Source organism: Pristis pectinata, chromosome 4, assembly GCF_009764475.1.
Source record: "Pristis pectinata isolate sPriPec2 chromosome 4, sPriPec2.1.pri, whole genome shotgun sequence".
Classification (NCBI taxonomy): domain Eukaryota; kingdom Metazoa; phylum Chordata; class Chondrichthyes; order Rhinopristiformes; family Pristidae; genus Pristis; species Pristis pectinata.
In genome coordinates, this window is record NC_067408.1 from 67,435,227 (window position 1) to 67,462,007 (window position 26,781).

Consider the following 26,781-nt stretch of genomic DNA (forward strand, 5'->3'; position numbering starts at 1 on the left):
TGAACCTACCCCCTCCCCCCCCACCTTAAATGCATGCCTTCTGGTATTGGATCACTCAATAATGGGAAAAAGATATTGCTTGTCCACCTTATCTATGCCCCTCATAATTTTATACACTTCCAATAGATCACCCCTCAACCTCCGCCGCTCCAGAGAATAGAGTCCAAGTCTGTCCAGCCTCTCCTGATAGCACATGCCCTCTAATCCAGGCAGCATCCTAGTAAACCTCCTCTGCACCCTCTCTAAAGCCTTGACATCCTTCCTATAGTGAGGTGACCAGTATTGCACTTAATAGCTAAATGCAGCCTAACCAGAGTTCTATAAAGATGCATCATAACTTCTTGACTCCTATACTCAATACCTCAATTAATGAAAGCAAGCATTCCATAATCCTTCTTAACCACCCTATCTACCTGTGTAGCCACTTTCAATGAGCCATGGACTTGCACCCCAAGGTCTGTCTGCTCTTCAACACTGTAAAGGGTCTTGCCCTTAAGAGTGTACTGCCTCTTGACATTAGTCCTACCAAGGTGCAACACCTCATATTTATCCGGGTTAAACTCCATCTGCCATTTCTCTGCCCACCTCTGCAACTGATCTATATCATACTCTATCCGCCATCAGTCTTCTACACTATTCACAACTCCACCAATCTTGGTATTTTCTGCAAACTTACTAATCCACCCATCAACATACTCATCCAGGTCATTTATGTACATCACAAACAGCAGAGGTTCCAGTACAGATCCCTGTTGAATACCACTACTCGCAGGCTTCCATCCTGAATAAGTCCCTTCAACCGCCACCCTCTGTCTTCTATGGACAAGCCAGTTCTGGATCCGCACAGCCGTTTCTCCACTGACCCCATGCATCCGAACTTTCTTGAGTAACTTATTATGTGGGACCTAGTCAAATGCCTTACTGAAGTCCATATAGATGACATCCATAGCTCTACCTTCATCAATTTCTTTCATCACCTTGTCAAAAAACCTCAACCAGGTTAGTAAGACAGGACTTGCTCCACACAAAGCCATGCTTGCTTTCCCTAATCAAGTCATTGGAATCCAAATGCTCATATATCCTATCTCTAAGAATTTTCCCCAGCGATTTCCCTACAATTGACATGAGACTCACCGGTCTATAATTCCCCGGATTTTCCCTTGTTCCTTTCTTAAATAGAGGAACAACAATAGCCACTCGCCAGTCCTCCGGGACCTCACCCATGGTCAAAGAGGACACAAAGACTCAACACACCCCTCATCCCCTTTATCTTCTGTTTTTTTTGTTATGTATTTCTGTGGCAAAAGGAGCATTTTATTGAAGCTAATTACCTGCTTCCTAAACAAAGAATAATTAATAGAAATACTTGCTTGCTGAGTCCTTCAATAAAAGCACCAGATAGCTGTGGGTGATTGAAGTGAGCATGAATCAGAACAGTGTTCCCAATAGCACACAGTGAAGTACTGATCTGAGACTGGCTGGGATAATTTTTCTCCTAAGGTGGTTGGATCCTGGTATTAGAAGTTAGTGACAGTCAAGCACCTTTCGCTGATGATGCAAAGAACATGCTTGACCCCCTCTTTCCCCCCCCCCCCCACCCCAACAGCCTGTAGATTATATTGTGATGGACTTGTAACATGACTAGTTTTAGCTATCTTTGCTCTCCATCCCTTACTGCACCTTCCAAAGACGATCTGTCAATCCCACAGGTTTCTTCATTAACAATATGGTTTAAAAAATTAATTCTCACTGCCTCTTTCCTCCCCACTCCATGAGTTGAATCTTGTCATGCCATACATGCTAGACTTTTGACTCATATCAGTATAGACCTCCCGGTTGCACTTGTGGCCAGGATGACACAGCACTTGCATTCTTTTGCTACCAGACAGAGAATGAGATCAGAATTCTGCCTGTTGTACATTCATCCCTTGCCTCACTACCTCTCCCCAGAAGACATGCTCAATAGTGTATACAGCTCTTAGGTATTTGAACTCTCTCCAGGTATAAAAATTAAAACTTTCTGTTGTCTTATCTATAATCTTATGCAATCAGTAACAATTTGACTTGTTGGTCTTGGATGCTTTTGTATGAGTAGGTGTTTTTGCTGCTCATTCCAGTAGTGATGAGGATAAGGAGACCACGTGGCCTGTTTATTTATCTGCAGCTGGATTCTTTTACTCTTGTGATGTGGGTGTCACTGGCATGACCCTTATTTATTGCCCCTCCCCTATTACTCTTCAGAAGGTGGTGAGCTGCCGTGTGTTGAAGGTATATCCACAGTGCTGATAGGTTAAAAGTTGTGGAACTTTGACTCACTGATGATGAATCCTTCAGTAATTGGTTTATGCACATAAGTGGGGTATTTTAGAAATCTGGATTTATTTATGCAGGCAGCAGGTTTCTTTAAATATTTATTCATGAGCAACACCCAACAAAGTTCAGCAGAATGAATGTTGTTTTGTTGCCCACCATCCTTTAAATATTTGAGATGAAGAGAAGGAGGCAAGTTTTCCAAGTGATCCACACTTTGTTTGTAGGAAGCTTCTCTGCTGACTGATCAGGGCTACGTGGTGGAATGCAGCTTTAGGGCTTTAGGTGGAGGTGGGGGGTGGGGGGGGTCTGACTTGTTATTTGCCATATTACCCTACAACAGAGAAGGAGCCATTAGGCCCACCAAGTCTGTGCTGACTCTCAGAGCAAACCCTTTGATTCCATTTGCCTCATTCATTTCCCTGGAACTCATTCTCGCTCAGATGCACATCAACTCCTCCAGATTCTTCCACCACCCATCTACGTTGGGCAAATTTCCAGTGGCTTATCTATCTAGCAGCCAGCATGTCTTTGGGATGTGGGAGGAAACCGGAGCACCCAGTGGACACGAGGAGAAGGTATAAACTCCACGCAGACAGCATCTGAGGTCAGGATTGAACCCATGTCGATGGAATTGTGAGGCAGCAGTTCTAGTAGCGGCACCACTGTACCATCCTTTTTGTGCTTTGATGTTAAGTAACATCAAGTCAAGTTGAATCAGAATCAGATTTATTATCAATGACATATGACGTAAAATTTGCTGTTTTGCGGCAGTAGTACAGTGCAAGACATACAAATCTATAAATTATGAAAATAAATAAATAGTGCAAAAATAAAGGAATAATGAGGTAGTGTTCATGGGTTCATGGATTGTTCAGAAACCTGATGGCAGAGGGGAAGAAGTTGTCCCTGAATCATTGAGTTGGGTCTTCAGGCTCCTGCACCATTGGGGCCTGATGCCTTGTGAGGGTTCACCCTCTTGAAGGATGTTCATTGTCATGTGCACAAGTACATGTATGCATGGGTGCATTGAAAAACTTACTTGCAGGAGCATCATAGCACCTAGCATTAGAGACACAGCATTCAAAACATAAATTAAACATGAATTATATTAAAAAAATGATACAGGGAAGAACACAATTAGAACAAAAAAAAATGAAGTCTATCGTAGTGCAAAGTACTCATAGCATTGTGACACTGAGGTAGTGATTTGGGTTGTGCGGATTGGTTCAAGAAGCGAATGGTTGAAGGGAAGTAGCTGTTCTTGAACCTGGCGGTGTGGGACTTCAGGCTTCTGTACCTCCTGCCGGATGGTAACTGTGAGAAGATGGCGTGGGGGATACTGGGGGCCTTTGATGATAGATGGTGCTTTGTTGAGGCAACACCTCATGTTAGATGTGCAACGTTCAGATTTCTTTCCTAACAAAATTATTGTGATGCAGAGGTGACGCAGATCGAAGACCCCAGGGCGCAGTGGCGGCGAGAACAGGAGCGCATGCTGAAGGAGTACTTGGTGGTAGCCCAGGAGGCTCTGAATGCCAAGAAAGAGATCTACCAGGTGAAAAAGCAGCGCCTGGAGCTTGCCCAGGAAGAGTACCAGCAACTGCATGACCTGTGTGAGAACGACAGCATCTCCTACGTCAGCTGTAAGTACCCGCCAGTACTTTCCTTTGGTACAAGTAGGAACCCGCAGCATCCGTCAGGACCTTTAGCAATAAGCCATCAATTTCACAAGTTACCAAGGTAACCTGTTCCTTCAAGCTTAAGGAGGACTCTGTTGCCCTGAGTGGCTCAGTTTAAGTGTGAATTCAAAATAGTTAATGTTTTGGTGTTTGCAGCAGTTAGAAAATAAGTAGACACACTCTCTTCCTACACCACCCCTCCCCTGCAAGCCACTCCATCTTCTCTGCATGCTTTTTCTTATCTGTTGGCTTTCAATAAGTTGCGTTTTCACTCTGGGGAGTTGTTCGGAACTGGAAGTGTTCATCTCTGATATGGCCAGCAAGCTGGAATGTTGAGGTTTAGTACATAAACAGAAGCATGACTCAAGCTCAGCAAGTTGAGATTGGCACTAAAAGGTATCAACGTAGCCATTTTGAAGCCAGTAACACGTGGCCTTTGTTTCCAAAGTATTTTCCATCAGGTAACCTATACGATACTCTCTAAAGCTGATACCCATTGGCAAGGCTGCTCCACGCATCTGGCAGCGCTCTTACACGCAGAGCCATTTAATTCGCAGGGAATGTAGAGGTGGTAGGGATCAGCTCAATTCCACAGTAACATTAATCTTAAACTTGGATGAGTTTGGCTTTAAGGATTCAATTTTACTTTGTTTGGACAACTCCAGCCAATCTCTCATGCTCGCTCACTTACACTTTTTTTTCTGTCTGTCTCCATCCCTCTCTGTCTGTCTCTGTCTACCTCCATCTCTTGGACCTGATGTCTTAGTTTTTTGATGTTAGCTAAAAAATGTATGATTAGAAGGTTCATAGTATAGCATTTTGACAGTTTCCCACTGATTTTTCAACTGCTTTGGTTTGCCTCTGACTGTAATCACAGATGCACACCACTGGCAATGTGTCAGGTGGTGATGGCAATGGATGCAAGATTGATGTTGGATATTAAAGCACCATCTGTTCCATCCACATTGTTCCACACTGGCATGATGCCTGGTGTATCACAGTCTACTCTCCACCCCATCTGGTGCAATGTACTTACCAGGGGGAGGTAGAAAAGCAGGTGAAGCAGTCAGGGATAAAAACACCAAAAGCGAAACTCTACAGATGCTGGAAATTGAAACATAACCAGAAGGGGGAAATCCTCAGCAGGTCGGGCAGCATCTGTGCAGAGAGAAGAAGGTAATATTTTCGTGTTGATAACCTTTCATCAAAACTAGAATTTGGTTATTGATCTGCAAGGGTAACTGCTTCTCCCTCCACAGATGCTGTCTGACCTGCTGGGTATCTCCAGCATTTTCTGTTTTTGTTATTAATAAGGGATAAATCTGAGCTATTCCTGTGTGACCTCCCACTCCTCTCCCCATAGGCAATCAAAACTAAGGGGAGAGGCCACTCTGGCCTGGCATATCGTCAGTGAACATCTACCTCTTATGAGCTGGTCTGTGCCGTGGACTTAAACTGGTTTCTCTCTCACTTGGAGGAACTTGCATCCACTTCAGAAGTTGGCAACCTCTTCCACTGGCCCATATATTCTCTGGAAAAGAAACTGCTCCTGGCATCCCTGATCTCATTCTGGCTTTGACACGACCTGAGAATGTGGTCCCTGTTTCTCCCTAACCTATCTAGTTGAAGGAAGACGGCCATGGAAGCATTCTAATCCCTTCATCACCTTGCGACATATTTATTTCCAAACGGTTTTCTGTCTGGTGCTGTCTTTGCACTTCCTAAAGCTGATTTTTGATTGGTGCAGCCACATATTACTGACAGGCAATGTTCCCGCTTTCATTTGATTAGTTTGTGTAAACTAGAAGTACAGGCATGCTCGGACGTTGTTCATGATGGGCATCAGTAGATGTGAGGCAGTGGCCCAGAGCATTTACCTACACTCCTGAGCTTCATTCTCACCATCTAATGAACAAACACCAATCCCATTAAACAGCATTCCTGACTTGGATGAGAATCTGGTTGTTCATTCTTTATCATTGATGTGTAACTAGGCTGATTAAATCTTATTTCTAATTCACGTGGGTGTTGCTGGTATGGCCAGAATTTGTGGCCTGTCCCTAGCTGCCTTGAGGAGTGAACAGTGGGACTGATTACTTGAGCATCTTCAGTTGTATGTTGAGATTTCTCCTCAGTGCTAACAAAATCTTTGTTGTGGTGGAGCAGTTAAGGAGTCATGTATAGGCCAAACTGGATAAAGAGGTTTTCTTCCCTGATGTATACTTGTGAACTAATTATATTTTTACATTAATCTATCAGCAGCTGAGTCACTTAAACTGACACAGGTGTTTCATTTCCAGAACTACCAAGTCACACAGAGGTCCCTGGGCAAAATTATCCTGTAGCTGAATTTTTGAAAAGCACAGATACATAATGTTGTAGAACAACAAGTCAAGATGCTGTGCACCACAACATGTTCTTGGTTGTCTTTTATACAAGACCTAAGTTAAGTTATTGTGCTGATTTGCAATGGCACAGCCAGAGGAGAAGTCAAGTGAGTTGTGGCCCTTCCCCCTCTTGCACTCACCAACATTGCTTTCTCTCTACCTCCCCCTCCTGCCTCTCCACTCAACTCACTGTCTTCATCCCTTTCACCTTGCAGGCCCTTTGGTTTTCACACCAGGTACTATGGGATTCCTTGGTCCTGGTGTGAAATCGGCCACATCCCTCATTCCCCTTCAAGTCAACCACAACAAGTACCCTAAACTCTGATCTGTAAGCTAGTCATCGATTTTTTTTCAGGTGGTTGGAACTTCATGCATTCACTAATTCCATGTTACTGATTTTTCTAAACAGTGTATTCAAGTTCATCCTCCAACACAAAGTATGATCCTGACCAGATCAAAGCAGAAATTGCTAGTCGAAGGGAAGGGGTAAGTGAGCTACTGAACCTGGTAATGGTAGTAAACCTATCCCACTTTGACTGACCTCTCTAGTTAGATCCGTGGAAGTTTTGTAACCTTCGCTATATCTTTGCTGCACGTTTTTCACTATATGTTTAGTAATACTGTGAACAGTTGGACTCAAACTTCACTAGATGCATCACAGCTTTTAGAGGTAAAAGGAGGGTTCTTGTGTGAATTCACCAGATGGATCATTTGGCATCTGACAACTAAAAGGTGCTGGGATTTATGATGCAACAAATGATTCCAGAACAACTGGAGCAAATATCAAATTAAAGCCAAACTGAGTTAGTAAAATAAATCCAGTCTCTGCAGATTCTGGAAGACTGAAGTAGAAGCAGAAATTGCTGTGTTACTCAACAAGTCATGCAGCGTCCATCAAGAGAGAAATGGAATAACAATTCCGAAATCAGGGCTGGAAAATTTTGGAGGCAAACAGCTTTGGAGCAGTGGCAAAAGCTGGAGAAGAGGAAGGCATGTGGTGGGATGGAAGGAGGTGTGGTGAAATGGCAAAAGGGTTGTTGATACTTGGCAAAATGAAGTGATAATGAGTCACAAGAGACTGCAGATGCTGGAATCTGGAGCAACAAACAATCTGCTGGAAGAACTCAGCGGGTCGAGCAGCATCTGTGGGAGGAAAGGTACTGTCAATGTTTTGGGTCGAAACCCTGCATCAGGATAATGAGTCACGCTTGGAAGCAAAAGGTGGGTTCATTAAAGTGGGACTAGTCTAAGTTATCGGCATTCTTTTCATGAGGGTTTTGTATTCTGATTTCATTTAGTAAACTCCCTCATGAAAACTGGCAATTGAAGTAAAGGATTATATAATCAAACTGGAAATGTCTGTGTCATATCAGTAGGAACAGTCAGTAGCGTTGGTTTCAGTTGGATTAGAATGAGCAGTGGATTGGTCAGGTATAAATCAGAGTGCCTCTCCATGTTATTAATCAGTTTGAGACCATTGTAAGTGATTTATGGGCAATGGCCATAATTGAATTCAAAAAGGCAGGAGCACAATTCTGGGCAACACATCTTATAGGAGATTTTCTAGACTGGTGTGAAGGATGATTAACTTCACAGAGACAAGAAGAAGCTGGGATTGTTCTCTTTCAAACAGAGCAAGTCAAGTGGAGGTTTCTTGTATACCTAAAACTGTGAGTGGTTTGGTTAGGTTAGACAGAAGGAGAGTGTGTTCACTGTCAGAAGGGTCACTAACTGAAAGATCAGATATAGAAACCAAAGGGAAGTTGAGGATATGTTTTTGGTACCAGTTTGTTAGATCTGGATATACTGCATAAAAAGGAGGTGGAAGCAAGTTCAAAAGTGATTTTTAAAAGGAAATTGAATAACTGTTTGAAAAGGAAGAATATGAACAGCTATGGGTCTAATTTGATGCTTTTCCCAAAAAGCTATCAGCAAAAAAGGTACCAAGCAACCTTCTTATGTACGCTGATTCTAGGTAATTTAAAAGGCATTAATAATTTAATCAAATATGGAAAACTTCATAGACCGTAAGTGGTGGAGGCTGATCTGTAAATGTATGAGTGGAGAAGAGAACAAGGAGATTGGACACGATAGTTACTTTCTGCCGGGGTGCTCTGTCCACTTTTTGTCCTGATGTGTCTGAAAATTGTTGGGATATTCAGAGTACATCAGCTGTTAACAAGATTCAATCTATTAGTTATAAAGTGAGACCTTGGAATTTGCAAAGGTTAGTATAAAGTTAGCTTTCCTGTGGCCTGATTGTTAAAGATTTTGCATGGTTTAGTGTGAATCATCTGGAATTTGTTCTGTTTTTCCATTGATGACTAATTTGTTGTTCTCAGAGAAGACAACAGGAAAGAGACTACTAAAAATTGTGGAGCCCTTGCCCAGGGAAGGAAGAAATTGATTGGTGTCTGGTGAACTGTACTCCATCATAGAATTTCATGAGTCACCCCAAACAGCTATTTGACTCAACAATAGGAATGTTATTGGCATTTGTAAAACTCTGAGCAAGAGTTGATAGTTCTTGAAGAAAAGTGAGAAATTTGGGATAAAAGAAATAGAAAATCCAAGGGCTGTGACTACAAGCTGATGATGTCCTTCTCCAAGTTGAATAAGGGTGTAAGAACACTTTTCATATATTTTTCTTCATGTATCCAAAGTCAAAAACTATTTTCTTCATGAACTGTAAACTGACTTTAATGACAAAATAGGATGAAATAGTGTACTCTATTACGAGTAATAAACTTCTATCTATAAATTGCATAATGGAAGAGGGAAGGTGTATATTTGTATGGTTCTGTTCACTGTGACAAAAAAGACAGACGACATTTGCAGACTGAAAGTTGCATATCAAGTTTAACGCTGAATTGTGAAAATAAACACAGTAGTTGCCTGGTTTGAGATGTGGCAAATGCAATATATTTTCAAAACAGTAATTGTGCCATAGCTTTAACAGTTCTTTCATGTAACACTTGCAGTTTTAATAAACCTTCCACAATAACCTGCATGCGATCCTGATCAAATTTCTAGACCTTTGCTACTGTTCATTTACAGTCCAGCGTACCAGATCTAGTGAGTAGTTTGTGACCAATTTTCCATCCATCCCAAAATAATGTTGGAGTTTCTCAGGCTGACTGACAGCCTGCAAAGCTCAGCCGACAGGATGCAATGGTACACTGTGGCTGGACTTTCCTTTCCACAATGGTAAGTGGTGATGCAGCAAGGAAAGCTTCATTCCAGTGATAGCCACTTTCATTTGTTGCATCAAAGGTTACTTCTGCACTGTGACTGAAATAATAGGAGAAATGCTAGCAGAAAGTTTTGAAGGACCTGACTACCTGAACATACAAGAAATAGGAGTAGGACCAAACTGTTTGACCCCTTATCCTGGCTCTGCCTTTCATGGCAGATCATCTGCCTCAGTGCATCTAGATCAGAGTTATACTGAACCTGTTTTCAAGCTGAAGTAATTGAAATTGTTTCCAGATGCGGTATGGTATGTCTTCAGTGCATCAATTGGACAGTTAAATCTTGGCCAATTTCTTGAGTGGCCCCCAAAGCCGAGTTATATCCATGCCATCTAAAAATATGTAGCCTCAATACAATTAAATTTGACCCTTTTTACGTCAAACTCATTTTACCCCTTCAGTGTGTATTACACTACTGTGCTGTGATGAAAATCTGAAATTTAATTTGTATTTTAACAGAGATTGGATTGGCAAATTAACAAATATCCATTAACAAATTCTATGAAAATTTGACTGCATAATCTGTCAAAGAACACGTGTCATCCTAATGAAAAGTCATATTGCAAGGATGGGAACTATGCTGTAACCCTGAGAATGTTGGACGTCTTTCCTTGCAGTTCCACCAGAAAATCTTTAATATCATTTATTATCTTTACCCAAAATTTTTAGTCCCCTGAAATTTACACCATTTGTTTTTTAATTGTCACTTTACTCCTTGCCTCCCTCCTGCTCTGTCATGACATAGTTCTGTTTCAACAGAGTAAATATTTTCATTGGCCTAACCTGTGGATACAGATTTAAGAGATGAGATGAGGTGGATTTTTTTTATTATGATATGGAATGTGCTGCTGGAAAGGGTAGTGGAAATACATTGGATACTAAGTTACAAAAGATGATGTGAGAAGTTTGCAGGGCTAAGGGAAAAGGACAGGTGATTGGGACAAATTGGATTGCTCTGTCAAAGATCTCGCATCAGCACAAGGGGCTGAATAACCTTTGCTTTGTCTCACCTTCTGTGAACTCTGTACCTCCATAGATGGGCCCTCTGTTAATGGCACTTTTTACTTTCCAAGAAGGAAGTAAATCCATTAGCAACTTTTTTTTTAAAAGTTCATATGCAATTCTAGACAGAATAGTTTTTAAAATAATGTGACACCATAAGCTTTTGCTGATACTTCTCCAACCTCGGCACTTTAGTCCGAGTAATTTGCCTTAAGCTAATTGACCAAATAATAAATTTTAACCTACTGATTCTTGGTGGAACATCACTGAGTTACTGATCTGAAATATTGCCATTTTCCGAATTAGTGATGCCAGTAAAATCTTAAGTTCCTTTTGGGTTAGTAGATTTTGTGCCTTATTACTCCCATTTCAAAAATTCATCAGGCTGGCTAAACATCCGTAAGTATCTAATGTTAAAGAATTCCACCCCCCCCCCCACCTTTTTACTGAGTTATACAGTTTGACAGCTAGTTCAAGACTCTCATAATATTTCGATTTTTCTAAGTTATTGTAACCTCGGCTTCTATTTCTCCATCACTGGCTCTTGTGTATAGAGCTGCCAGATGTCGTCTCCTCAGTACCTTCTGCTTAATAGCAATATTGTCCCCCCCCCCCCCCCCCCCCCATCCCTCCCCATCCCTCCCCAACCACCACCAGCTCTATTTCCAGTTACCCCGGATTACTTCCTACCACACTTCTATTGTTCCTTGTTATGTAATTTAATCCAAGAGTTTGGAAAACTGAAGCTACTTACAAGGGACAATCTAGTTGTGCATTCTGTGCCAAAAGACACAATTCACAATGTTTATAACGTAAACTACTTTTCTTGTCAGTAGCAAAATTGACTGGGTGCCAGTGACCATGTTACTCTGCCCATCCCAATCTCAGTTTGAAAGCTGCCAACACCCTTTATTGGCAGAAAGGTATGAAATTTGGATTAAGTAAAGCTAATTGAAAGATTTCACTTACTTATGATTGCCCTAACTCAGTATTTTTTAATCAACAAATGCATCAGGGGTCTTTGACTGTTCTTTCTCACTACACTGAGCCAACAATGAAATGCTAGCACTGCAATAGTTGTCACAGTTTGCTTGTCAGTCTGCAGGATGTTTCTGTTTCTATGACTTGAATTAAAATGAGGATGGCTGGTTTCTGCCCATATCCCAAAGACTTACAGGGGTGGGGGTGGGGGGCTGGTGTGTAGGGGGATGGCAGAATCTGGAGGAGTTGATGGGAATAAAAATGGGATTAGTATAAATGTGCGCTTGATGGTGAGCACAGGCTGGGGCCAAAGGGCCTGTTTCCATTCTGTATGATGCTGTGGCTATAATTACTCACTTAGTTGTCCAAATCTGGGAGCGTTTCATGGAAATGACTTCTTTTGCTTTTAGGTTTCCAGATTGAAAAGGGAGCTGGCACAGATGAAACAGGAGTTGCAGTGCAAGGAGAAGGGTGTGGAGACATTACAAGAGTAAGTGCGGTATTTATCTGTAGCTATAACAACTATTTTTTTGGGGGATGCATTTTATTTTCAAATTCACCTTTTGTTTAAAAACTGGATTTCTTTTATCCCTTGGTTTTGTGTGACTGAATGAAAGTCTTGACACATTCCTTCCACCATCACATCAGAAAGAGGAACTCAAAGTATAGAAGGGATATGTGTTTGGAAAACCAGAACAAAAATGTCACAAGTGTAAATTGCCTGTCCCTCTTTTTGTCTCAACATGTCCTCTTCTTCGTTTTGTGAACTGATCTACTTTGCTAGTTTTTAACATGTCTGTGCCATGATAAGGTTGGCGCACTGAATTTGCTTCAGGACAATGGACTAGTAATGATGCTGAGTTGTCAAAGTGATGATTTGTGTGGAAATCATATTTCTTGCTAATAATATGGCTGCCAGAAAATATGTTTCATTATTGTTGTAAAATTGTGTTTTTCTGTTGCTGTATGATTTGAGATGACCTGCATTGTTTGTTCCTTGTATATTGATTATCCGTCTGTTTAACATTTTGTAATATTACAACTAAACTTTCCCTCCCAACAGCAGCCCTTCAGGTTTGCCTTCCTTGAGTCACCTAAATCTGTCTTGGTTCTTTTCAGTCTGAGGGAAGCTGCAGATGTTAGTTTTAATACATAAACTTCCATATGCCCAGAGTGAGGGAAGTGAGTAATGAGGCCTGTACATGTTTCTATTTCCAAGTTGCTGTCATTGAATAGTCCCATCCTACATGTAGGTCTTGAGCCCAATCAGAAACTTGAGTGGAGCAGGCAGACTGTCAGATAATTTTAAAGAGAGACCCCTCAATGCGTGTGGGTCACCTATGTACACAAGTTAGGGTCTCACTGCCTGCAGTTCATTGTGGAATGCCAAAAATATAAATTGTGCAAGGTTAGCATTGTGACCAACCCTTGTGCAAATTGGGCACAGTGCCTCCCATTTCCATATTTATATGATTTGCCTCTATGATACACACTAAAAAAAAGTCTAGTATATGGTCCACTAACTTTCACCCCCACCCCCACCCCCACTGCTACTTGTGAGCCACCATATATCTGACCCGATGATGCTGGGCAAAGTTCCTTTCACTTGGCGTCAGAAATTTGTCTGCTCATGACTCAGAGAGAGCATTTTGCTGTACATAAATTTTTCTCACCCAACATCCTCTAACAGACGGTTGATGGGTGGAATAGAAAGAAATTGTCCGTCTGAGTGAAGCTGCATCATAGCTACCAAACTAGGGATGCAAAATTGGGGATGAAATTTTATTATTAAATGGGGCACCTATTAACCATAGAATTAGTGTTGTAAACAATATTAAATGTCTAGCAATGGACTGGAAAAGAAAACATATTTTTGTTCAGAAAGTAGGATTCAGTCAAGATGCTGCTATTCCAGTGAGGAGTGAAATGTGACTTGGCGGAGCGTAAGTGAGTTAAGCAGTGCCGTTAAGGTAGGGAAACATTTTGGGAGTAGCAACAACAAGATAAACAGGTTCAGTACCAAAATAGGACAGGAATATAAGGAAAGGGAAGTAACACTGGGATAGAAGGGACTTTGCCCAGGTTAAATGGAGTAGATCTTTGACAAGAGACTGTGTAGATCAGGCATGGGAAAGGTTACAAATGAATTCCATCGATCACTCGCCTTCTATGGATTAATTAGGAGATTCGATCAAATTTGCAACTGATATATGAAAATTTTGTGCAGGTTGCAAAACAAAAAAAATTGTAAGAATGTCTCAAAGGAAATTTGCAAGGGCAGTATGAGAGTGGATTATAAAAACACGCAAAGGCATTTTTTTAAGTATCTTCCTTCAAGCTTTGTAGTTGTAAGAGGCAGGGACAAGGCTGCTGAGAGGTGAGGAGGCAAACTAGTAGTGGAGAGGAGTATTGAAGGTAACACTAGAGTGGAACTTGGCCTTGGTGTTTATAGAGAACGTAGACATGGGAATGGGAGAGCAATGAGAAATGGATAAAGCGAGGAGAGAGCAGCCCAATGAGCTTCAGAGATGTTAGATTAGCATCCAGAACAAACAACAGAGGCTTGGAAAAAAATTACCTAAATTCTATGGAAGGAAAATTTTGGGGGCAATTCTGCTCTTCAAAAACAGGAGGACAATTATTGGTCTTCAAATGTAAACTACTGGTCCATAACAAGGGATAAAGTTACCAAGAATTTGCTGAGACCTAAATCACTTGGGATTGGTTTGTGGATGTTTCTGAAGAGAAGCCACGCTTAAAGATTCTTTTAAGAATATTTGAATAGTAAATCGAGTGATTTATAAGGATATTCAAGAAAGCATTTTGCAAGGAACTGTTGACATGTGAGATTAAAGAGAATATAGATACAGGAATGCTTGGAAAACAGAGAAGATGATGAAGGAAAGCTTGTTGGAATGGGAAGTTCCAGTGGGTCTTCCAGTGTGTGTTTGTGCAAACTGTGTGGCTTTAGGAATTGATGGAAAGCATATTGAAATTTTCCGTTGAAGCAAAAATTGAAGGGTTAGAGGGGGATAAATTATGAAACACTACAAGAGAAGATAAATGGGTTATACAGACAGGCAGATAATTGGGGGATGTATTTCTGGGTAGAAAAATATACTGTTAAGTATTTGGACAATAATAGCAGGGGAGGGGAAAACCCAGTAAATGAAGGTGGAAATGGCTTAATCACCATTGGAAGTTCAAAGGAAAGTAGAAAATGTCGGAATTACTCAGCAGGTCAGGCAGTACCTACAGTGAGAGGAAAAACATTTTTTTTGACAAGTCAATGACCTTTCATTGGAACTGGGGACTCTGAAGCCTGGCTGTGCAGATGCCAATTGTTGAAAGATAAGAAAGCAAGGAGATTAGGTCATTAAACTGCAAATAAGAAGTCTGGTTTTGTACGGAGAGTACAAAATACAAAAACAAGAGGAGAACTGGATTTGTACAGAGGCCTTGGGCCACAAGTAGAGCATTGTAAACAATAAAAGCAATGACATTAAATAAGGCTTAATTGGGACGAGGGGTCATAGTTAAGAGAGAATTGGGAAATTAGGGCTTGGATTTACTGATGATGATGATGATGTTGAAGAGCTGTTCATGATAAGGTAAGTAAATCTCAGTCATTTTGCTCTCCCCAACCCCACCCCCACCCCCAATGGTAAGGTTTTAAAGGGGCTGAAAGTTTACAATCTTTAAATGTTACAGTCCTGAAGGAGGCCATTCAGCCTCTGCTGGCCCTTTAAAAGGGGAATCTGATCAGTCCCATCTCACCCTCTTCCTCCCCCCCCCCCCCCCCCCAACTCTTTCCCCATATTCTTGCAAACAGTTTTCCTTTTCCAGGATATATCATGCTCCCATTTGGATTTTACCATTGAATCTACTATATTCCAGATCATGACTGGCTGCTTAAAAACTGTTTCTCGTCTTCCTTTTGGATCCTTTCCCATAAATGATCACAAACAGAATTATAGGAAGCATTGGGGAGAAAAATAAGATTTTTCCCATTTGTAATTGGAGTACAGAAACCTCTGCCACAAAGTACTGTTGAAACCAGTCCATAAAGTGTTTTATAGAGGAAATAGACAAATATGATTCTGAAGAGTGTGGAGAGTAAACGAGAGAGGATTGCAGAGCAGATGCAGGGAATAGAACACTGGATGGCATGCTTCAAAGCACTATTCTGCTGGTGATTATCATGAATTGATATAACGTGAACACACAGAAATAGTTGAATTGTGTCTTTACTATTGCAGTTCATTTGGTTCTCTGTTGCTCTCTATCAGGATTACCCAGATAGATGTCAAAGGGTCATATTATTGCAGGATTGCATGGACCTGCAGGATTTATCTATACTAAATCTATAGTAATATACTAACTTATACTAAAAGGGCTTGATTACTTACCTATTAAAAGATTGTATCAGTTTAACAGATTGGAGAGGATCACTCTCCATACTTTTCAGTATCATTTTTGTCAAATTGTCTATTTCCTCTATAAAACATTTTACGGATGGACTTCAACGATGTTTTGAGGCTGAGGTTTCTGTACTCCAATCATCAATGGGGAAATATCTTATTTTTACTCTGATGCTTCCTATAACTCTGTGATTATTTTTGTGAAGAGCTGACAATGGGCTGGATGTTAACTGGTATCTCATTGCCCTGACGATAGTGAGCTGTTGGAATGCGTTGCCAGCTGGCCTGACAGATGCTTCAACTGAGAGCTGGAGCGATTCCTGACTGTGGCAGAGATCTGTTCATTTAAAAGGTGGACTGATGAACAATGGATGTTCAGCTGAGTTGCTGGTTTCTTGAGGGTTTTTGAGTGGGATGTACCACTTTTTCTTTCTGGTGTTCACTGGCAATCAGAAGGTTTTTTTTACACCAAAAAGACACAGTCGGTCTTGGCCCTTCACCTGCATCTCTCAATTTAAAAAAACAAAGGATGCCTTTGCTATGGCAATGCATTTGAGAGAAGCTCCTGCATAGTATTGTAATGATTTGATAGGAGGGATTAGATTTATTTCTTGGTAATAAGTTAGTTCTTAGTTATAAATTGTTTGTTTTCTGTGTTCTTAGTGTTGTATCTTTTTATGCATCTGAGTAAAGATGAATGGCTTGTGGTTGTCACAAACTGCAAGCTGTATGTGCTACTGATGTACTTTCTACATTGTGCCATTATTTTACACATCTTTGTTGAAATAGCAGGTAGAGAAATATCAGAACTCAGTGAAAACTTGTAAATAAGTGATAAATTGCCCAATGTAATTTGTGATGGGAAATTCATTTATTTGAACCAGTGAAGGTTTTTAACCACTGGAAGCCACACAGATTGTTTAACCCTGAGCTCATTGCAGGATTGGAAGCTTGATGAAAGGTTGGAGATTTCACCCTTCACACCCTCATTGTTTCCCACACTCTCTGCCAAATGCTCTGCAGCTACATTTTTAATTCAGCCACCTGATGAAACAGTGGATCCACAGGAATGTTGCTGTGTGTAATTTTGAAAATGTAGACTTTCATGCCCTGGAATTTTATGAAGTTACCCATTGAAATTAGTTCAGACTTTCGTTTTAACTTGCCTTCAATTGGCGCATGTACTGTATATCTTTTACCTCCAATTGGAATGTGTATACCTGTGGTTATTATCTTCCTTCTAAGTTGAGGACGGGTGTCTGGCAGTCATTTATTTGAAGGAGGAAGCTCAATGGGCCTTGAAGATTGTGATTTGTTTCAGTGTTAATAATAACCTGAGCTTGTGCCATAAAGTCAGATATCTCTTCATAGGAGTTCAAAATTATCCGGCACCAAGGGTCTGAATTGCCAAATCTGCTGCTATTTAGTATGTCCTTGGGTCAGGCAAACTTTTACACTGAGCTACAGAACTATTAGGTAAGCAAAAGCTTGTAGTGGAGAGGTAGAAAGGTTAGGATCTAGGCAACTGGAGGTGTAGTAGAGCAATGTTAATCAAAGAAAAGGGTCAGAATTGGAACAGGAATTTGGGTGGTGGTGGTGGAGGAAAATGTTACAGAGATAGGATGTTGTATGTTTTCTGATGACACTCAAAATCGATAAACTAGTCTTCTCCAAGCCATGTCCAAAACACAATTTTACTTATAAAGTCAAAGACTTCTAAGGTTTAAGCAAGGATTTAAGGGTGAGCACCTGAAAATATAAATGCACTGTACAACTAATCGTGGATTGTGATGTACAGGCTTGCCATACTTTAAAAGAAATGTTGCACATGTTGGAGCTATTATGTCGTGCTTCAAATTAAAACCTCTTGCCGTTTTATTTGCTTTTCTCCAAATTTACCATGGTTTCCTGGGATTCAATTATTCGTCTCTCAAAATTTTCTTTTATTCTTGAACTGCCAAAGTGCAAAATGTGATTGGAAATTCCTGCAAACGTTCCTGTTCTGTAACTTTGGAAACATGGCAGGAGTCCAGCATCTGGCAAAATTATGGGGTGTAGGGAATGCAGCTTTGTTTACAGTTAAAGCCAAGAACCATGAACCATAGAACAATACAGCACAATACAGGCCCTTCGGCCCACCATGTTGTGCCGACCTTCAAACCACTCCTAAGACGATCTAACCCCTTCCTCCCACATATCCCTCTATCTTAAATTCCTCCATATGCTTATCTAACAATCTCTTGAACTTGACCAATGTATCAGCCTCCACCACCACCCCAGGCAGCGCATTCCATGCACCAACCACTCTCTGAGTGAAAAACCTCCCTCTGACGTCTCCCTTGAACTTCCTCCCCCCCATTACCTTAAAGCCATGCCCTCTTGTATTGAGCATTGGTGCCCTGGGAAAGAGGTGCTGGCTGTCTACTCTATCTATTCCTCTTAATATTTTGTATACCTCTATCTTGTCTCCTCTCATCCTCCTTCTCTCCAATGAGTAAAGCCCTAGCTCCTTTAGTCTCTCCTCATAATCCATACTCTCTAATCCAGGCAGCATCCTGGTAAATCTCCTCTGCACCCTCTCCAACGCCTCCACATCCTTCCTATAATGAGGTGACCAGACTGGACACAGTACTCTAACTGTGGTCTAACCAGAGTTTTGTAAAGCTGCATCATTACTTCACGGTTCTTAAACTTGATCCCCCGATTTATGAAAGCTAACATGCCATAAGCTTTCTTAATGACCCTATCCACCTGTGTGGCAACTTTCAGTGATCTGTGGATATGAACCCCTAGATCCCTCTGCTCCTCTACACTGCCCAGAATCCTGCCATTTACCTTGTACTCAGTCTTGGAGTTTGTCCTTCCAGAGTGTACCACCTCACACTTCTCCGGATTGAACTCCATCTGTCACTTGTCAGCCCAGCTCTGCATCCTATCAATATCCTTCTGTAAGCTTCGACAGCCCTCCACACTATCCACAACACCATCGATCTTTGTGTCATCTGCAAACTTGCTAACCCACCCTTCCAGCCCCTCATCTAAGTCATTAATAAATATCACAAAAAGTAGAGGTCCCAGAACCGATCCTTGTGGGACACCACTAGTCACAGCCCTCCAATCCAAATACACTCCCTCCACCACAACCCTCTGCTTTTTACAGGCAAGCCAATTCTGAATCCACACGGCCAAGCCTCCCTGGATCCCTTGGCCTCTGACCTTCTGAAGAAGCCTACCATGTGGAACCTTGTCAAACACCTTATTAAAATCCATGCAGACCACATCTACTGCACTACCCTCATCAATCTTTCTGGTCACCTCCTCAAAGAACCCTATCAGGCTAGAGAGGCAAGATCTTCCCTTCACAAATCCATGCTGGCTGTCCCTAATCAGTCCATGATTCTCTAAATGATCATAGATCCTATCTCTTAGAATCCTTTCTAGCAGCTTACCCACCACAGACGTAAGGCTCACTGGTCTGTAATTCCCTGGACCATCCCTACTACCTTTTTTGAATAAGGGGACAACATTTACCACCCTCCAATCCTCTGGTACCATCCCCGTGGACAACGAGGACTCAAAGATCCTAGCCAATGGTTCAGCAATCTCCTCCCTAGCCTCTCAAAGCAGCCAGGGGAATATTCTGTTAGGCCCCCGGGACTTATCTGTCCCAAGTTTAATGATCCTGGATATTTCTACACACAGGTTATTTACTGAAAAGAATAATAAAGTACATCTCTGCCACGCCTGTCATCTCTGTAATGTTGCCTGTTCTCTAACTCATCTCGTCAGTTGGCACCCGTGGAGAGATGCATTGATGTTTAGAATAGTAGACGTCATCTGAGCCAACTGCTTCTGCTGACCCATGTCATATATAAGGACTTGCAAACCTTTTGTCTTGGTTCTGTAGGCTCAAAAAATTAATCTTATTCAAGGAAATCATAATGATTCTCAAAATGAATATCAGTTGCTTGGGCACATGCATAGTGCTGCTTGTTGTTTTGTTGGTTCAGACAGTTTTCAAGGCTCTAAAGTGGATATTGTGGTGCAATGTGAGATTGTTCTCTCAGCCACCTTTCTGCCTGCTTATGCTACAGCCAACTATTCCACCGTAAAAACAGGGTTGGCTCAGCACAACTTTGGCTCATGAAACCTCCAGGAGATCACCTTGTCCACAGAATCAAGCACTTGAAGCAGAAACTGAGGACAATGTGGTCTCCTCAACTAGATTTGGTCATCTATAAGGTTTAGAGAGGATTTTTTTAAATTCCCACTCCACTTGGTCTGGTTTAATGTGTGTTTTGTCACTCCCTAGAGACTCAAAGTGACCGATATTGTGATAAGGAAGTCAGTGCAACTGTATGGGATTGGCCAGGTGGATCTATCTGTCATTTTTGTAATTCCATATTGCCAGAGTAGACTGTATACTGCCCTGATGTAGGGTCTCAACCCGAAACATTGACAGTTTCTTCCCCCACGCCCCACATATGCTGCTCAACCCACTGAGTTCCTCCAAAAGTTTGCTTTTTGCTCAGATTCCAGCATCTGCAGTCTCGTATATCTCCAGACAATATACTATATTGCTCACAAATTTTTTTCAGTGGTACACCCGTTTTCATACTCTGCATCTTCTAATCAGGCTTTGTCACAACTTGCAGGCACCCAGACTAATGGTTGCCTGATCACTCGGCCATTGTAAGCAAACTGGTCTCAGCCTTGTCCTCTCCTTCCCGCCATCACTGGAAGTAGTTGGCCATTATGTTGCTCTTCCATTTGGCCACAAGCTAACAGCAGTTCATGTACACCCAGCCTTCTGCATTGATATGTCTGGCAGGGTTTAGATGTTGCAATAAAACAAATTAAATCTGTTTACTTCTCAAAAGAAACCACGGGTTAGAAAAACATTCTGACAACTGCAAACAAAACACAGGCATTGCACTGCTGAAAATTGCAGCAGTACAGAGTGAAGTAATTCTGTGGATGGTTTTGGGTGTCTGTGCTCACTCCCACTGTCATGTGTTTTTAGGTGAGATTTCTTTGCTAGCAAGCACTTTATGTCCAGAGTGGAGCTCAATCCAAATGGCAATTGTAGTGCAATGCACAAAAGTCTTCATCGGTGACATTTTCAACCATGGGACATGCATTGTTGTATGTTGTGGGTTTTTTTCCCCCCAGTGACTGGTGGCTTTGATTCTCTGTGACTCTCAGCTCCCTGAAAGAGGTCTTCATTGAAAGGGTTTGGGAGTCAATGAATTATATTAGGTTTAGTTTGTTTTTATTGATGATGTTTATAATGTTCTGTATTATTTAAATGAAAATCACAAAGACTTTAGTTAGAAGTCCTATCAATGGTGTTTTGTTGAATCAGTGGAAAATACTTGGTGTTTTCTCATTGCAGTCATTGTTGTAGAAATAGCACAGAAGCTGTTTTGATTTAAACATTACATCAAATCTCTCCATTCTTTGATTAATGAATTATGTTGTTCATTACACTTAAAACAAGACAAGCATTTGGGACTCGTTGAAAATGACACATTAAGCTAGTGTGGACGCAATAATTTATGCAAAAAAGTAGGCAGATGTCATGCAGGTAGGCATTATGTGAGGGGTGTCACCTGATTGAATGCCATGTGATCAAATATCACATGATCAAACCAACAGGAAGAAAATACTTGCATTTTTATAGACCTCTAATGACCTCTGTCCCAAAGTACTTTGCTGCTATTGGAGTACTTTTGAAGCCTCTGTTGTGCTGGAGAGAGTGCAGAGGAGGTTCTCCAGGATGTTGACTAGATTGGAGGACTTTAGGTGTGGGCAGTGATTTGATAGTTGGGGTTTGTTTTCCATGGAGCAAAGGAGATAGAGGGGTGGCCTGATAGAGGTATATAAGATTATGAGAGGCACAGATAGTGTAAATAGTCAAAATGTTTTTCCCAGGGTAGAGGTGTCATAAACAAGAGACCATAGGTGAGTGGGTGGAGTTTTAAAGGGGATCAGAGGGGCCACACACATAGAGTAGTTGATATCTGGAACGCTCTGCCAGAGGAGATGGTGGAATTGGATACAGTTACCACGTTTAAGAGGCATTTAGAAAGATACTTAAATAGGCAAGGTATAGAAGGATATTGTCCTAATGGGGGCAAGTGGGATTAGTGTAGATGGGCAAAAAGATTGGCGTGGACACAGTGGGCTGAAGGGCCCATTTCTGTGCTGTACAATTCCATGACACTATGGTTGCCACAGTATAGAAAGGATGTGATTGCTCTGGGGAGGGTGCAGAGGAGAGTCACCAGGATGTTGTCTGGGATGGAGTGCCTCATTTATGAGGAGTAACTGGGTTTGTTTTCCTTGGAGCGAGGGGATGACGATAGAGGCATACAAAATTATGAAGGGCCACCAGAAATTCTGCAGATGCTGGAATCCGGAGCAATACACAAAAAATGCTGGAGGAACTCAGCAGGTCAGGCAGCATCCATGGAGGGAAATAAACCGGCATAGATAGCGTAGACAATAGTACATTTCCCCCATGCCAGAGATATCTATAACCAGCGAGCATTGATGTAAGGTAAGGGATAAGAGGTTTAGAGGGTATATAAGGAAGAATTTTTTTCGCCCAGAGTGTGGTTGGAAAACTCTGCCTGAGTGGGTGGTAGAGTCTGGTAGTCTCAAACAATTAAGTAGTATCTAGATGTACACTTGAAATGCCAAAGCATAGAAGGTTGTGGATCAAATGCTGTTAAACAGAATTACTATAGATAGGTACTTGATGGTTGGCATTGGAAACAACTTGATTAAGACCACATAATCTGATTTTCCTGAGGTAGATTGAAGGATAAATACTAGCTGAAATTCTGAGCCTATCTCCCATCTTCTTCAAAACAGTGGCATGGATACTTTAATGCTGCCTGAGAGAATATATCAGGCCTCATCTGAAAGAAGGCATGTCAGAGAGTAGTTAGCTCTCATTGAAATACTGAAGTGGCAGCCAATAATTTTATGCTCCAGTGTCTGGAGTGGGGTTAGAACCCATGGCAGGTATGGTGACACAGTTGTTAAATTACTGGACTAACATCCATAGACGAGCTCAAATACCAGCAGGGAAACCTGAAATAATCTGTTAGTGTCAGTAATGATTACTGGATGGTCACAGTAACCTATCAGGTTCACTAGCTTGCTTTAGGGAAGAAAACTTGTTGTCATGACTTGGTCTAGTTCTAAACCGTGTTCCACATTCACCTGTCCTCTGAAATGGCCTAGAAAGCCACAGCTCATGGACAGTTAGGGATAGGACTGCCACATACTGCGAAAGAAAAGCTCCTTCTGACTTGGAGAAGCTCATACAAACGTTGGCAACCCCAAGTGTGTGTGTGTGTCCTGCAAATACTAGGCAGAGAGTTGTTAGAGGCATTCACATTGCTTATTTTTTTCAGATATGTCCCCAAGAGGTTAAGCTGTCCCTTCACCCAATCTGACACTCTTCCCCCCCCCCCCCCCCCACTTGCCTATGGGGCACACTTTTATGAAGTTGGCCATGGTAACAGTTTGCCCACTAAATGCACGGATTGAAATAGAGTTTGGTTTGCTTTGCTGGTTTCTGTGACTTGCGGAATTGCATTTGTAACAGCAGTAGAAGACCATTCTGCAGGGGCAGAATGGTCTTCTCTGTATGGGCGTGACAGCTGCTCCTATTCACCTGGGCTTTTCTGTTCAGCCCTGCAGATTTCTTCTTTTGACATTTTTGCAATTGTTTTTTTGTCCAGTTACTAGACTCAACAGAACTGGCAACATTGAACTCATGTGCAATCTCCTCCCCCTCCCCCTTCCACTGAGTAAGAAGTTATTCAGTCCTGAAAATCCTGACATAATTCTCGAACAGAATGCTATTGTTAGTTGGCACCTCAACAAACCTCGATTTAAATATATAATGCATGAGGCAAGGGACAGCACAAGTACACCCGGGGGGGGGGGTGGGTGGGGGTGGGGGTGGTGCGATTAGAAAGAAGGTAGGATGATCTTCAGATGACAAACATTCACAAGTATGTTAGAACAAAGGTTGGATTGTTTTTGGGTCCTGGGCAGGGTTGAGTGAAAAGCTGGCTGCTCTAACAGTACCTGCTGTTGATGGAAAGCTTTGCAGGAAACAGGCTGTGGTTAGGTAAGGGAATATTGCCAACAGCCGATGATGCAAAAGGCAGCAACCGTAACAGAACTTTCCATTCTTTCAGGATATGCTGCATATCTTTTCAGGGAGGATGGTTATGAGAGCTGGTGCTAACCCTCCACAAGATGTGAAGTAAAATAACATTTTCCCTTTCCTGCTCCAGTTTGCTTAGCACACTGAGACCTCATTGATGCCACTGAAAACCCAATACCCATCCCACCATCCTGCCTCCTGAATATCCTGTTACCCTGGGAAGCTGGGAGTTACTTCTGGACCTCCCTGGCACGACTTTGCTTAATATTCCCCAGTTATATCAGTTCCATAACCTCTTGCGCCCTACAGTCCCTGGTGATCTGTACACGCCTCCACATCTGGCCTCTTGCTTATCCCTGCTCTCCTTTGCTCCACCCCTGGCAGCTGTGCTCTCAGCTGGCTAGGTCTTAAACCCTGGAATTTCCTTTTTAAATGTCTCCGCCTCTCCACCCCTTCCTCCTTTGTAGTGCTCCTTGGAACCTGTGTCCTCATGTGGCTGGGTGTTAAATGGCTGATTACACTCCCTTTCGTTTGCCCTGGGATGTTTTCCAAGGGTAAGGACACTGTACAAATGAAGTCAGTGTTTGGCCTGGTGATTTGGTCCAGACTGCAGTGTATTTCCGGTCACGTGTGCGGCATGCTTGTGCAGTGCAGAGGGAGTACGTGCCATCCTCGGCATGTTTACGCAGTGCAGAGGGAGTACGTGCCATCCTCGGCATGCTTCCTCTACCCTGTGCCTCCATTTTGCAGATGTTATGCCAACCTGAAGTAGAATCCTGAACTTTCCACCTTTAGCAGTGGAGAGTCTGGTGCTGGTGAATCAGTGAATGCCCTGACACAAGCCTGTAGAGTCCGGCTGAGTAATCAGCACCAGGGCTGCACACTGTCTCCTTGGGAGTGCTTGGTACTGGTTTCTGTTTTCATGGGCTACTGTACTTTCCCCCCACAGGTCCTTGAACTAAATGGTGACGGTGGCTGGTGGTTTAAACTTCTGGAGGTTTGTGCACAGTCCTACTACATGGGCTTTTACCAGATCTCACTGAGCCCCCTTGGCTCCAGAAGTAGATTTATTCCGTTCCCCTCATTATTACACACGGTACAGCCATTCACACAGAACATAGAACATAACATTACAGTACAGGAACAGGCCCTTTGGCCCACGATGTCTGTGCCAAATACGATGCCAAATTAAACTAAATGTCTTCTGCATGTGATCTATATCCCTCCATTTCCTGCATATTCATGCGTCTATGTAAAAGTCTCTCAAACGCCACTATCGCATCTGCTTTCACCACTATCCCTGGCAGCCCGTTCCAGGTACCCACCACTCTCTGTGTAAAAGAAAACTTGCCCCACACATCTCCTTTAAACTTTTCCCCTCTCACCTGAAATGCATGTCCTCTAGTACTTGACATTTTTACCCTTGGAGAAAGATACTGGTTGTCAACCCTGTTGAAGCCTTTCATAATTTTATAAACTTCTATCAGGTCTCCCCTCAGCCTCTGATGCTCTAGAGAAAATAAGCCAAGGTTGTCTAACCTCTCCTTATAACTCACACCCTCTAAAGCCATGCAAACCTCTGGATTAGAGGGTATAAGCTACAAGGACAATTCATGATAAACCTCTCTGCACCCTTTCCAAAGCCTCCACATCCTTCCTGTAATGGGGCGACCAGAATTGCACACAATATTTAAAGTGCAGCCTAACCAAAGTTTTATAGAGCTGCTACATCCTCTCCCTCCTATCTGGTTCACACTCCCTCACTCACTCCCTTGCTGTCTGTCCACCTGGAACACTGTGTCCCCTCCGTTCTCCCCAGTTGATTTGCTTATGTGCCCTGTTCAGTTTGTTGGTCTCTTGCCTATTCCCTCCAGACCCAGGTCTCTACTATGGGGGATGATGGGTGGTGCAGGACAGAGAAGGTGGAGGGTGCAGTTTAACTCCTTGTCATATCCTTTTAATGGTACCAGAAGGAAGCAAAGCTCAGCTGTGAAGGAAAAGTGTTTTGAGCTCCTTGATAGCAATTCAATTCATTGAAACTGGGGATCTCTGTTGAAAGGAAGAATGATTTTTCTTCCTCCCGGGAGTCTGCATTAATCACCAGAAACTGAAGTAGGTAGTGTTTGAAAACCTCTGATGTCCTGCCTCAGTATAGCAGATGTAAACCTTTGGGCAGTACTGTAGCACAGCTGGTACAGCTGCTTCCTCACAGCAACCTGGGTTCATTCCTGACCTCTGGTGCTGCTGTCTGTGTGGAATTTGCACGGTGACCACGTGGGTTTCCCCCGGGTGCTCCGGTTTCCTTCCACATCCCAAAGATGTGCGGATTAGTGGGTCAACTGGCCGCTGTATTTTGCCCCTAGTGCATAGTGAGGGTCAGAATCTGGGGGCAGGTGATGGGAATGTGGGGGGAATAAAATGGAATTAGTGTAGGATTAGAGTCAGTGGGTGGTTTATGGTGTCGAGGACTCAGTGGGCAGAAGGGCCTGTTTCTGTTCTGTACCACTCTTTGGCCTAAATGCTCCTTCTACATTTTTAGAACTTTGCAAAATTTTA

The 26,781-nt window shown here is 42.3% G+C and overlaps 1 protein-coding gene across 1 annotated transcript in view; it reads left to right on the top strand.

The window, feature by feature from the left end:
• wwc3 (WWC family member 3) overlaps positions 1 to 26,781 on the top strand; it is a 172,183-nt gene that overhangs the window by 90,399 nt on the left and 55,003 nt on the right. The window contains exons 3-5 of the mRNA XM_052013860.1: positions 3,753 to 3,956; positions 6,789 to 6,865; positions 12,024 to 12,103. Of these exons, the coding sequence (XP_051869820.1) occupies positions 3,753 to 3,956; positions 6,789 to 6,865; positions 12,024 to 12,103 (361 nt within the window). The remainder of the gene's footprint in view (positions 1 to 3,752; positions 3,957 to 6,788; positions 6,866 to 12,023; positions 12,104 to 26,781) is intronic.